The following is a 12,311-nucleotide window of genomic DNA, read 5'->3' on the forward strand; positions in this document are numbered from 1 at the left end:
TGTGCTCCCCTTTCTCCTTCAGCATCACCTCTTAGCTTCTTTACTCATCAGAGTTGTTTTCTTTTTGCTCTCCCGACGCGCCCTTTGATCCAGCTTTCTCTCATTGTTCAATGTCAGTTTCTCCCTCGTCGTATTCTTTAGTGCAGGAGCTGCACTTTATGAGTGGATCATATGATCTTCAGCACTAATTGACCCCTTTTGTCATTTGATAACATCAAAGTCTGCTTCTGTTTTTTTGTCGTCCCTCGTTTCTTTTATCGAAGACCCGATGCGGTTTCTCTGCTGGTTTTTTTGCCAACATATAATTATCATAAATCCAATTTATAAGAAAAAAAAACATTATAATTTTGAGGCTGTGATTATTAAACAGCATGGTGCAAAAGAATCATCCGAGAAAATAAACAACACAGTTTTAACAATCAGATCAGACAAATTAGATGAATACAAAAAGTGACATAAAACTGGCTTTAATGTATAAAGACATGAAAGTTGCTTTGTGTGAATAAAAATGTGGCCTCCAGACATGAAAATAAAATGTTTTAGCCAATTTGTATGGCACCCTTAAAAAAACTAAAACAAAAGAAAAAGTTTGCAAAACCATTTGAAAACTGTAGGTCTTCACTTCCTCTCAACTTCATTGACAAGCAGCAGAACGCATACGGGGAAAGGCTGCAGGTCAATGAAACCTGGATTTCCAAAGCTGTTGCTTTGACAATTATCCTCCACCTGAACATATTTAGCCCCTCTCGCACCACCCACGTGGGAACAGCACTCGACTACAGTCGCAACAGATGTTCAAGGTCTGTGGACGTCAAAGCAAGGAGCCAAACAGATGAGACATTTGATCAGAGTATTATGATCATAAGAGTTAGTTAGTTTGATGATCTATTTCCCCCTTGAAAGTCTGCCACACTTAAATCAAATGCAGTGAAGACAGTTTGCTTTAAATCATTTTGCTGTTTTCACACATAATGGAGAATTCAAGTAAAAAACAAACCTTTCAAACTACTTTAGTAAAGAAACCAATAATGGTGTCATCCCTGGAGCTATCTGTTATACTGATTTATGAAATATATAAATAAGTACTTTGTAAATATGACAGTTGGTCGTCTACATCCCTGTAACCTCTTATGTTATAGAACAGCAACAACTGTCTCTGTTGGAGTGATCAAGATTGTTTATAGTTTTCGAAATACAATAAGAAGCAGTTCACATACTTACGTTAGTAGAAGTGCTGCACCTCAGTGGTTTGGGAAGATAGGTTTAAAACACAACTGTTAAAATTGGGTGATCTTAGCCGTTTTCTAGGCTCTTAATCTGACCTACACTTGTCTTTACTTTTAAAATAAAACTTTACAACAATAATAGCTTTATAAAATAAAATAAATATCAATAAGTTAATAAACTGACAGTTCATAAATACCCTTACACAAAGTGAATTAACGACCCAATCATTTTGGTTCTTGTCGAGATTTTCGTGAGATCTCCAGAAACCCTAAAGACTCAACTTTAAGCCTCACTTAAGACTGAAGAAATGAGCTTTAGGTTAATAGGCTTTGGGGCAAAACTGATCAAACCACCTGTATGTTTCAAAGATTTAGCACTCTTGCAGGCTCTCAAAAGAATGAAATATTTAAAAAATAAATGAAGCTTAAAACTTTAAAGTATACAAAAGCTGGAGACAAGGCCTCCTCCTCACACACAGCCACATTTTCTAGCAGAGTGCTTCCTCACAGTGTGGTAAACGAGGCTGTCGTCCAGAAAGGAGAGGTCATCGTCAAACGCTATTGGTCGACAGCAAGCTTGCAGGGGTGTGTCTTTGAGAGGAATGTTCCTGTTGCGAATGAGGTTCAAAAGGATTTTGTCGTAGTTGGTGTAGGACTTTTTGCAGGGCCCAGAGCAGTACCTGAATATCATCTCCTCACTGGAGTGATAGCCCAGACCCAGGTCTGTCACATTTAGATGGATCTGTTTGAGGACACAGCCCTGTCCTTGTCCCCTGCCACCTTTCCCTCTGCTCCTCCTTCCCACATCCTCCGTTACTCGTCCTTCTTTCACTTTCTTATCCTTTGCCCCCTTCTTCCTTTCCCTTCTGTGTCGAGTCCTTGTTTTTCCTGTCGGGGCAAAGGGAGAGGAGGTGGAGGAAGGCCTGCCAGATGAAGAGGAGCGGCGTATTCTACTGATTGTGACTTTAATGAAGTCCATAACATCTTCAAAGTTGCCTGGATGGGGCTCCTTCATGACGGTGCCTGAAACACATTAGGAAAACTGAATTCTAAAAAGGGTGCGTCATGTTGGACAGATGATATTTATTCACGTTAGCACATGACTTTTGGTAATTAGAAACATCTCCGTGTTGTGTCTCAATTACCCGAGCACATGAAGAATTTACTGCTCCATGCACATACTGAGGTTTTCTGTTCTGTAGCAGTGGAATTTCATTCAAATCATTTCAACCTGCTGACAAACAGATCTCATTCTTATCCATATAGAATGCTTTTTTTCTGTAAACATTTGTGTGTTTTGTGGATTTAGAAAAAGCTACATATTGTATACAGATTACATTCACATCTATTCCATCAGATGAGAACTTTTCCTTGGAGAGAGTCCTAACACAATAAATTATAAGCAGGCCAAGAGGTTAATGCAGCCCCTTATGAGGGAGGGGGCTGGAGCATGTCCCATAAGGGAGTGGTGGACAGCCCTTGGGTTCATTGGAGGGTCCAAAAAAAGCCCCCAAAACATGCATAATGTCATATTCTGTCACACTCATCTGCATAAATCTGTTTGAAATTTGTATAATCTGGATCTTTTTGGACAGTAAGAAGGATGGGGGGGGGGGGGGGGGGGTGCAACAACAATTTAAACTTATTGTTTTTATTTAAACGTATTATTTAACTTATTCTGTGGCTAATCCTGAATCCTGGCCACACAGAGATAAAGGTGAGTCATAAAACTAGACGTCAAGCATTAAGTTAATTGAGAACATCTAAAGATGTTATTTATAATGCAACATGATTTGGGGGAATTTCGACACCTATTTATGTGCACAAATAAAAACTTTTAAAAAAATCCCATTTGATCATATTTTTATGGAATTTCCAAACCGGAAACTCTCACCTTTTGCTCCTCTCTGTAGAGTTTCTCTTTCGACTGTTTCTGCGATGAAGAATCCCGAAGAAACCACAGATAATCGGATCTGAACCGGCGCGTGCTCTGGAGCGCTCTCCGCCGCGCGCAGCGGGCTCGCGCCCACCGCACTCAGCAGAATCAAACAAGTGGTCAGGCTATCCCATAACTTCATTGTCCACTCCAGTCTGACAGAAGGACATGGCGCGAAGAACACTCAACAGTTATCTGACCCTACAAATAATAATATTGATGAAAAACAAGAATAACATAAAAATAAGACGTAAACTGTAACACTTTGTCGCAATCGCATCCGAGTCCTGCAAAGAATCAGTAGGGTTGAAGAAAGCTGCGACAAACAACACCACATAAATAATTCCTCATTGATGTTTTCATAGAGTTTCCACAGAATCAGCGTCACCTCAGTGCTCCCCTTTCAACACTGAACGGAAAAAGTGAGGCGAAAGAAAAGTGGAGAGGTGGGGACGTCTGCTGGTTCCATCATCGACGTGCTCCTGTCTCCACCCACAGACTGTACCTGGGGCCTGATTCTGCGTGGACACGTGATTCTAATTAGTCAGGTTAGGGGAAAAAATAATAACAACCTGGTACCCTTCCTAATTTTTAATTGCTTAAAACAATTTGGGCTCCAACAATTTTCTCTAAAATTAATTTAAAAAAATGGTAAAGAATAAATCATTTGTTCAATTATTTTTGCACCAATCCTTTAGTTTTAAATTACTCACACAATTCAAAAAGTCAAAGGCTGAATTTATTTTAAACGTTTTTTTCAAATCTCATATTTGAGATTTCGTGATGCTATTTTTAGCTCCATAACTTAAATAGGAAACAGCTTTTCAGGCTCAATTCAGACTGTGACACTGAACAGATCTGTTGGACCAACAGAAACACTGAGTCTTTCTCAGATGATTTAAACCAGCCACAATTTCTTGGTTTTGGTTCTCCAAGTGTCACTTCCTGAAAATGTCAAGCTCCACTTGCTTATCTAGGGTATGTCTCCAAATGAACTTTAGGAGACACAGCAATAAATAAATAAATGCCACAAATATTCTTCTTTCAGTGGCATTTAAAACATTCATCAGTAAGACTAAAAATAAAATAATTCTTATTTTATGCTTCAAGTTTTTATCTTCTTCCTCTTTCGGCTTCTCCCATCAGGGGTCGCCACAGCGAACAAGTCACAAGGTAAACTTGGCATTGTTTTACGCCGGATGCCCTTCCTGACGCAACCTTCTCAAACCGGGCTTGGAACCAGCACAGGGGTAGAGAAGGGAACAGGGAGCAGCCTGGAGTTGAACCCTGGTTTCACGGACGGAAGGCGCCGCAAACCAGCACGAGCTAAACAGTTTTTATCTAATTTACCAAAAAGGTAAAAGTAGCAACAATGAAGCACTTTAATGATTCTAGCTGATACTTCTCAAAAATGTGACATTCTTGATGAAAAAAGAAAAAAGAAAAAAAAATCAGAATTAACTCGAGAAATGGTGTGTGGTTCTTGGAAATCATTTCCGGCTTTGTTTTACTAAAAGTTATGATATGGTTTTCAAGATATGAGATGTGATGTTTTGCCATTTTTCATCTGGAATAAGGACAGACCTTTCACCCCAAAAATATTTGAATCCAAAACACTACGATTTATCTTTGAGCTTTCAAATCTGTGAGAAAAGTTCATTTCAAATATGAAAAAACTGTTTGCATGGAATGTCGAGATAAAAAAAAGCAGAGATCTCATGAACACATCTGTTTCCAATTACTAACGTTATAGCTGCAATCTGGGTAATTACCAGAGTACAATGAGCTCTTAATATAAAGCTATTGACAATAGTGTGATTATCATATTTTGCAATATTACAGTGTTCTTGCCTGCTTGTTACCAAGAGGTGGCTTCCCTTTTCCCTGACCTCCCTGATATATTGTATGAAATATCTAATCCTCAGACAATTACACTGCTCCCAAGGAGAAAATGAAACAAAAAGATGTAATTTTTTTCCCCTTTTTTGTGAATTCCGGGGGTTAATTGGAGGTCAGTCTGCAATTAACACTGTCAGACCTTTTGGGCTCAGTTTGACTGTGGCCCTTTCACCCACTGTTATCAGCCAGTGTGAGATTTCAGCTCTGGAGTAGCACATAAAACCTCTCACAAGCACAGTTTAGCATCAAAATATTGACTGACTTAATTTCCCTCATTGATTATTGATCAACGTTCTTGAATAGTCTGCTTGGGTAATTGGGAAAAGTTACAGATCAAACTAATTAGGATGGTATTGGCTCACTCATTCTGCAACATTATACATGCAGATGGACGTTCAGGGTACCAGAGAGCTGAGGTGAAAGGAAAGAGAATAATTAAGTCAGCCACAGCTGTTCCAAATGGGTTAAAAGAGGAAGAGTCTAAAGGTCTAATGTGAAGACCTCAAAATGTGGGAGGATGTCTTCAACTTACAGAATCTAAGTGATTAGTTATTAAAAAAAAATCTGAGAAAAATATATTTAGAATTTCCTATTAGCCATGTAGCAATTAAGAAAGGCATTTCAGTTGGCTTATACATAATCTGCTGTAATGTGATAAAACAATAAATAATAAATTATTCAAAAATTTAGCACAATACACATTTGACAATTTAAACCTATACCTGATGGTGTGCAGTGGGGATGCAACAACTCACTTTCCCCATGATTCTGCTCAATGGTGTATTCAGTTTTAAAGCAAGAATCGTAGCAGCCCTATTAGTTACATCTGTCAAATCAAGGAGTTGGGGAAATCTTAGTGTGAAAGATTCTCAAACATTTTTTGCCTTGAGAAAGTGACATGATTTTGCTTAAAAAAAACAAAAAACATCCAGTAACCAGACAAAAATATTCATCTGTCTACTAACAACTATTCCAAAAATATATTAGGAAGTTTCAGGCAGAATGAAAAAGACTAGAGCATGATCAAAAAAGGGACATGCAGGAAAAAACCAGATTCAAATCTAAGCAGAAACTCTGAAATGTCTTTATCCTGCATTATCATACTTTGATTTTTAGCAACAACCCTTCAAACAACTCGGCTTTCTTCTTATCAATCTGTTACTTTTGCATCTTCAAACAAGCATAAAAAGGTTTTGTCATGAAATTTCCATCACCCTGGTTCCCCTTTATGCTTAATATCTAACGCTAGCGTGATCCTACATCCGGTAAGCCTGAAGAGCATGAACACTAAGGTCAACGTGAGTTTAGACTCACCAAACTACATGTTTGCCTGTAGGGCCATGATTTAGGACTGATGGATGAACAAATTGCAGATTAACTTGTTTTCCCCAAAACTGCCAAGATTAGAACTCAGGGACAGCTGATGACTTTAAGGCTCCAACAGGCAACTTTGATAACTGAGGACAACTTTGTTCACCGAGGATCACCATAGATTTAAGGGCCCTACATATACAATAATGAAGAGCAGCTGGATGGCTCAGTTGGCTGCATGTAGGACTGGTGCATGGGAAACCAGGGTTCGTTTCCCATGGCGGGCGATGAGATTCATCCAGTGTGGGTCTTGGGCAAGACCTTTTGCACTACTGCCTAACAACAAGAGGCCACAGTCTGGACCCCTCCAATTCCTAAAATACAAGGTTGTGTCAGGAGGGGCATCCGTAAAAGTCTCTGCCAAACCACCTGTGCAAATCAGTGAAAGCTGATTAACTGTGGTTACCCCTAAAGGGATATGCTGCAAGGTGAACAATAACATATTTTGTAAAAAAAAAAAAAAAAAAAAAAAAATCTTCCCACCCTCTGTGGGTGGTTTCTCACCCAAGCTGGGGTCCTCTACCAGAGGCCTGGGAGCTTTGGGGTTCTGTGCAGTATCTTAGCTGTTCCTAGCACTGTGACTCTCTGAACGGAAATGTCTAAGGTCTTTCCAGGGATCTGCTGTACTGCACCGAGTGCACCAATTCACATGGACACAGCTGTCACCTTCACCATCCATGCTGTCTCCAGTTCTTCCCTGAGTCCCTGGTATGTCCCCAGTTTCTCTTGTTCCATATTCTTCCTGATGTTACCTTCACTTGGTACTGCCACGTACTACAATGGCTGGCTGGTTGGTTAGTTAGCCATTACCATCCTGGCAGTCTGTATCTGGAAGTCCCTTCAGGATCTTTGCTCTCACAATATATGTAAAACATTGTATAAAAAACATAATCTGAATGTACCCACACAAGTGGAAATTTCTGTGATTTTCACATAAGAAGTTTGATTTATATGAAAAAGGATCAGGTCAAATTCAAATTCTCAGAAGATTTTACTTCATAGACACTCTCCTGTGTTAGACTGAGGATCACTGAGCACAAAATTAAGCAATACACAAGACATACCTTTCAACGATACCACAGAGTTGGGTAATAGGGCAATTTAAAACACACCGAAGAAGTGAAAAAAAAAACCCACTTTGGTTATCCATTTCAGTGTTTAGAAAGTAATCAACACCGAGTGCTTTCTGATTCTACAAAAGCCTCAGGGTGAGAGTAACCAGACTACAGGAGCTGTGCACTTGCAGCACAAATCCAAATCATTGGCCCACAGAGAGTTAACTCTGAAAACCGTAACAGGAGGTTGGGTCAAAAAGCCACTGCATGACTGTTTAGGTTTGGAACAAAAGCTCGTCTAATGAATGGGTTTTTCATTTGATATGTTGTTTTAGGCCTTTACTGTAACAAATGCCTGAACTGTTTTCAAAGAGGGCTTTGGAACATCAGAACGGTAAAAACAACATGCAATCCAATTCAGTGCAATATCATTAATAAACGCCAATGACCGCTTGCTACTGGAAACCCTGCAGCCATGTCCATACCCTTAAATTCAACACATTTTAAAAATTATTTTCTCTGTTTTAGGACTCAAGTCCTTTACATTTTCCTCAAACTTTTGTTTTTAGTACTTCTGATAAAGGATGGTCTTGTTTTATTAAAGCAAAGAAAGCTTTTTCCTGGAGCCTTCAGTATAATTTAGCCATTTTACTCTTGAGAATTGTCTTTTTTTCATGAAATACACTTTGACTTTTTTCCTCTTTAGATGACCTTCTTAAAGAGGTGGATAAAAATAGCCCATGTGTACATCCTGGAGAGTGTTCTTGGAAATGAATTTTCTTTATTACCAAGAAAAACATCCTGCCAAAATTTACTGCACCGGAACGCTCGCACACAAAACCCACTGAATGGTCTGTGTATGTTGCAGCTTTGTTAAAAAATAATGTTTGTATGATTATTTATCTTACATTTTTTGTGTGTGTTGTGAGGAAATTGTAGGTTATCACAAAAGTGATCTGGATTCCTGTCTTATCAGATTAGCTCAGGTTTAGGAGTCCTTTCTGGTGTATGATCTTAGACTCTTTTGATTAAGTAAATCTGGAATCTGAAAAATGACTATCAAATGTCCTACAAAAGGCAGCCTTCTCAGCCAAATGTCTATCTTGTTTTGACAAGAAAATTACTTCTACAGAAGAAAAATAAGTTGTTAGTATTTTTTTTTCTTAGCTTTGATTTAAATGCATTTGCATTTAAATCTCTTCAATTTCTGCACTTCAATTTCATTGTTAGTTTTCCTTTTGTATTTAAATGTAAATGTATTTATTCCTTAAAAGAATTTATAGTAGACTACACAAATCAATGTAACTTTATATTTTGAAATACTTATTCTTAAAAAAAAAAATACTAGGCATCAAACTTTTGTAAACGTACGTCTGATGTACTTTGTGACGCAGAGTCCATTAATATTATTTTTTCATGCATATTACATGTTAGGGCATCAACTCTAAACTGCCACATAATTTGTTAAAGTAATTGAACATTAATAGAATATTTTATTTAAAGGTACTGTCTGTTATAAATGGCGTTTTTGGTGTTTTTAGCACGTTCTTGTGGTATTTTTGTCATGAAGGAAGACACATAAAGTAACTTAGGCTTAAATTTAATTTCTCTGTATTTCTTTATTTAAATCTTTGTGAATCAGAGCAAACAAAAAATACTGTTGGAAAAGGCTTGTAGCAGTGATGTAGGTGCAATAATTGGGATGTCACAAGCTTCCTGCTCCGCTCCATTCTGATGCATTCACTTGCAGACAAAAAGATCTGTTTATGTCTTTTTTTTTCCTCGTCTGAGCTGAATTCTGGCTCAAAACTAAACAGCTGGATAACTCCAACATACCTCCCCACTTTTGTTGTAGCGCTAATGTTATATTGGGGTTGTTAGGGGCTGCAAACTAGCGGGAGAGTGTTTTCTATGTCCTAGAAAACGACACAGGTTTTATGGATTTTGGCTAAAAACTGCATAATCATAAGTTAAGACCACTGGAAACGCTTTTAAAATAGCTCAAAAGATGATTAAAGTGGGATTTTAAAGATATTTTACTTACTGAACTTTATTAAATAAAACAATGCAACATGACAGCAGGATCTTGTTTCTAATTTTATTACCTTTTGCATTAGAACAAGAGGTCGTGAAAGCTGGTAAAACTGCTCTTGATTGGACTTTTTTGATACAAAATGATCTGTTTCTCAAAAGTTTTATTATATAGGTTTATTTTATTAAATGATTGCCATAGTTTCCCTTTTGAATCATAAAGTCAGTGTAATTGGCAAACACAATAAGTCGCTGAAGTTAAGAAGAATGGATTAACTGACTTGAAATTCTGTAAACATATATGCTAAAAGCTTCATTATTTACAAATCTTTGCTCATGGTTATATTTTCAGTGTTTTTCTAGTGGTGGTTCCAATCATGGCACCATATGTGCAATATGTTATTTCTTTGACAGCCTTGTTTAAAGAGATGTAATTTCTTATTGTCACGAACCAGCTTTCCCCAGACGATGAGAAAATAGAAGATTGCCTTTTTTTTAGTGTACCAAACCATTTAATAGCTCTCAGTCCTCAAAGGAAGCAGCAGTTACACTGCCAGGATTTAGGATTCCAATAACAGACATTTTTCTCCACTTCAAATTTTGTGGGTCATATTTTTAGTGTTTAATGTCTTTAATTATCTGTCCAGCAATTGTTTTTCCAAATGTCCTGCATTTGTGTGGGTGAGAGTGCACATGAGTCAGCACAGAAAAAGTGCCTTGAATTCTATACAGGAAGAAAAATTGTACTACTGTTAAAATTGTTATAAATTGTTTTGTAAGAATTGTTTGTTTGAATGCATTTACAATGGAAATTGTGAAAAATATATGTTGCTTCTAAAAAAAAAATTGTATAAATTGTTTTACCTAAGTCTTTTCCCCCCACAATTCTTTTATTCCTAAACCCATTAATACTAAAAGCTTTGTGTGCCCATTTGCTGTTTACTCCTTGGTAAGATCTATAAAGAAAACTGAGCCAAGGTGAAGATCCATTTAAATGTGAGTTTGGCTAAAGAAACCCAGTACCTGTTCAACAAAGGAGAAACCCTTTCACTTCCTTTAAGGGGTGGTCTGTTGTGCAAGTAAATCATCCCCTCTTAATGTTAAACAGTGCAATTTTACAAAAAAAAAAGAAAGAAAAAAAATTCCAGTTTTGAACGTATCTACTTCTGTGTATAAATTATTGAAAAAATTATATATTACAGTATTTTTGTGGATCATTTTTTTCTGAATCTCATCATTCTATTTAACAGGTTCAAAATTGCACTCAGACAGGGCTGTGGTTTTTTGAGTGACATGTGAAAATGTTAAACCTCTTAATCCCAAGTTTCTCTTAACAACTATCAGGCTTGTTCGTCCTACCCTCTGCCTATTTTCGCAAAAGCTGGGGTCAGGTGATGCCATTTCCAGCCAAGATGGTGATTACCAAGAAGCTAAAAAATTGACTTTAATTTGGGATAATATTAACCAATACTCACTTCACTCTTTTGCTTATCTCTTATATACAGTCATTATGTCCAACCAGGAGCAGCCAGGCTAAATTACTTGAGAAATCCACAATGAGGACACCAGCTGGTATCTGCATCACCCTTTGGCTGTCTGATCAACGGTGATGTCATAGAAAGGTCACTAGAAATTTATCAATGTTACTTATATCAGTTGTTTAGTGTGGATTTATAGAGATTTTCCAGTAAAAATGGTACACAAAAGTATCATGAACAACCAATGGAATGTGAATGTTTCATAAAAATGGTTGCATTTTTGTTCTTATGATAGCTACGTTTGAAATGCCAACAGATCAAGTACAAATTATGCATTCAAGAAAAAAGAAAAACAAAAAAAGAAAAACAACAGAATCTTTGGACCACCACCAGGGGGAAAAATCAGCCTTGTGAGAGCCCAATCATCCAAACCCTCCACAGTCTGAGCCACTGGGACCAACTCCACTCATGAAAACACACATGACAAAAAACCAACACTAAATAAAGACAGGAAAAATTACTTGTGTTTTGACAAGTAAGTCCTTTTTGTTTAGTCAGAACTTTGTACAGTGGTGTAAAACTGTCTTGAAGCACCAATAGAAACTTTAGGCACAGCCCTTCAGGGGTCGCCACAATTAATGAGCTGCCACTGATTCATACAGGGGATTGAGATTTTTACGCCGGATGCCCTTCCTGACACAACCCTGTATTTTATTAAAGCTTTCATGGCAGTCAAGCCAGTGGATAACAAACCTCTGCATCTGATTGTAATAACATAATTTACATGTGAATGTGTGTCTTCTTTTGCTTTAATTTATTGACTTTTCCAATCATTTAATAATCCAAATTTGATATATCTTTGTATAGATATAAATCCCCTTTTTTAAAAATCTTCTTTAGTATTTTTGTTTTGTTTTGATTTGCTTGAAATACACCAAATCTCTTATGCAAACACCTCTGACTCTCATTCATGCTGTGACTGTAAAATCACAGCATGAAATCACTGTGTCTGTAAAAATATAAACGTCATGTTTCGGATTAAATACATTTTAAAGGTAATTGCAAAAGCAATCCACACCCAGAATACAAGTCCAAAGAAAAGTCTTTACCCAAACTCTGCTCCTGAGATTCCCTGGTTGTGTTCACAGACATACAATCAGACAAACAGCGCCCTAACATTAAGATTCTGCTGCTTGAATAGCTCCTCTGCTTCTGCGTCAAGACATGCTCTCCATCTGTGTCCAGTGCGTGGATTAGACGCTTGTTATCCTCTTAGCTCTAAATGGCCCCACGTTCCTTGCACTTCCAGCTCATC

General features: G+C 37.5%; 1 protein-coding gene across 2 annotated transcripts; it reads right to left on the reverse strand.

Moving 5' to 3' along the window:
- Positions 1 to 451: 451 nt before the first annotated feature.
- LOC101173472 (glial cell line-derived neurotrophic factor) lies at positions 452 to 12,192 on the reverse strand. Of its 2 annotated transcripts, none has more exons than XM_004072340.4 (3): positions 12,106 to 12,192; positions 3,121 to 3,363; positions 452 to 2,249 (listed from the first exon to the last, which is right to left on the reverse strand). In XM_004072340.4, the coding sequence occupies exons 2-3, from the start codon at positions 3,302 to 3,304 to the stop codon at positions 1,696 to 1,698; spliced, it is 738 nt and encodes a 245-aa protein (XP_004072388.1). In that variant the 5' UTR covers positions 3,305 to 3,363; positions 12,106 to 12,192; the 3' UTR covers positions 452 to 1,695. The 2 variants fall into 2 exon arrangements, with proteins under 2 accessions (XP_004072388.1, XP_011477345.1); XM_011479043.3 differs by lacking the exon at positions 12,106 to 12,192 and adding an exon at positions 3,551 to 4,248.
- Between the last annotated feature and the right edge of the window lie 119 nt (positions 12,193 to 12,311).

Source organism: Oryzias latipes, chromosome 9 (assembly GCF_002234675.1).
Source record: "Oryzias latipes chromosome 9, ASM223467v1".
Classification (NCBI taxonomy): domain Eukaryota; kingdom Metazoa; phylum Chordata; class Actinopteri; order Beloniformes; family Adrianichthyidae; genus Oryzias; species Oryzias latipes.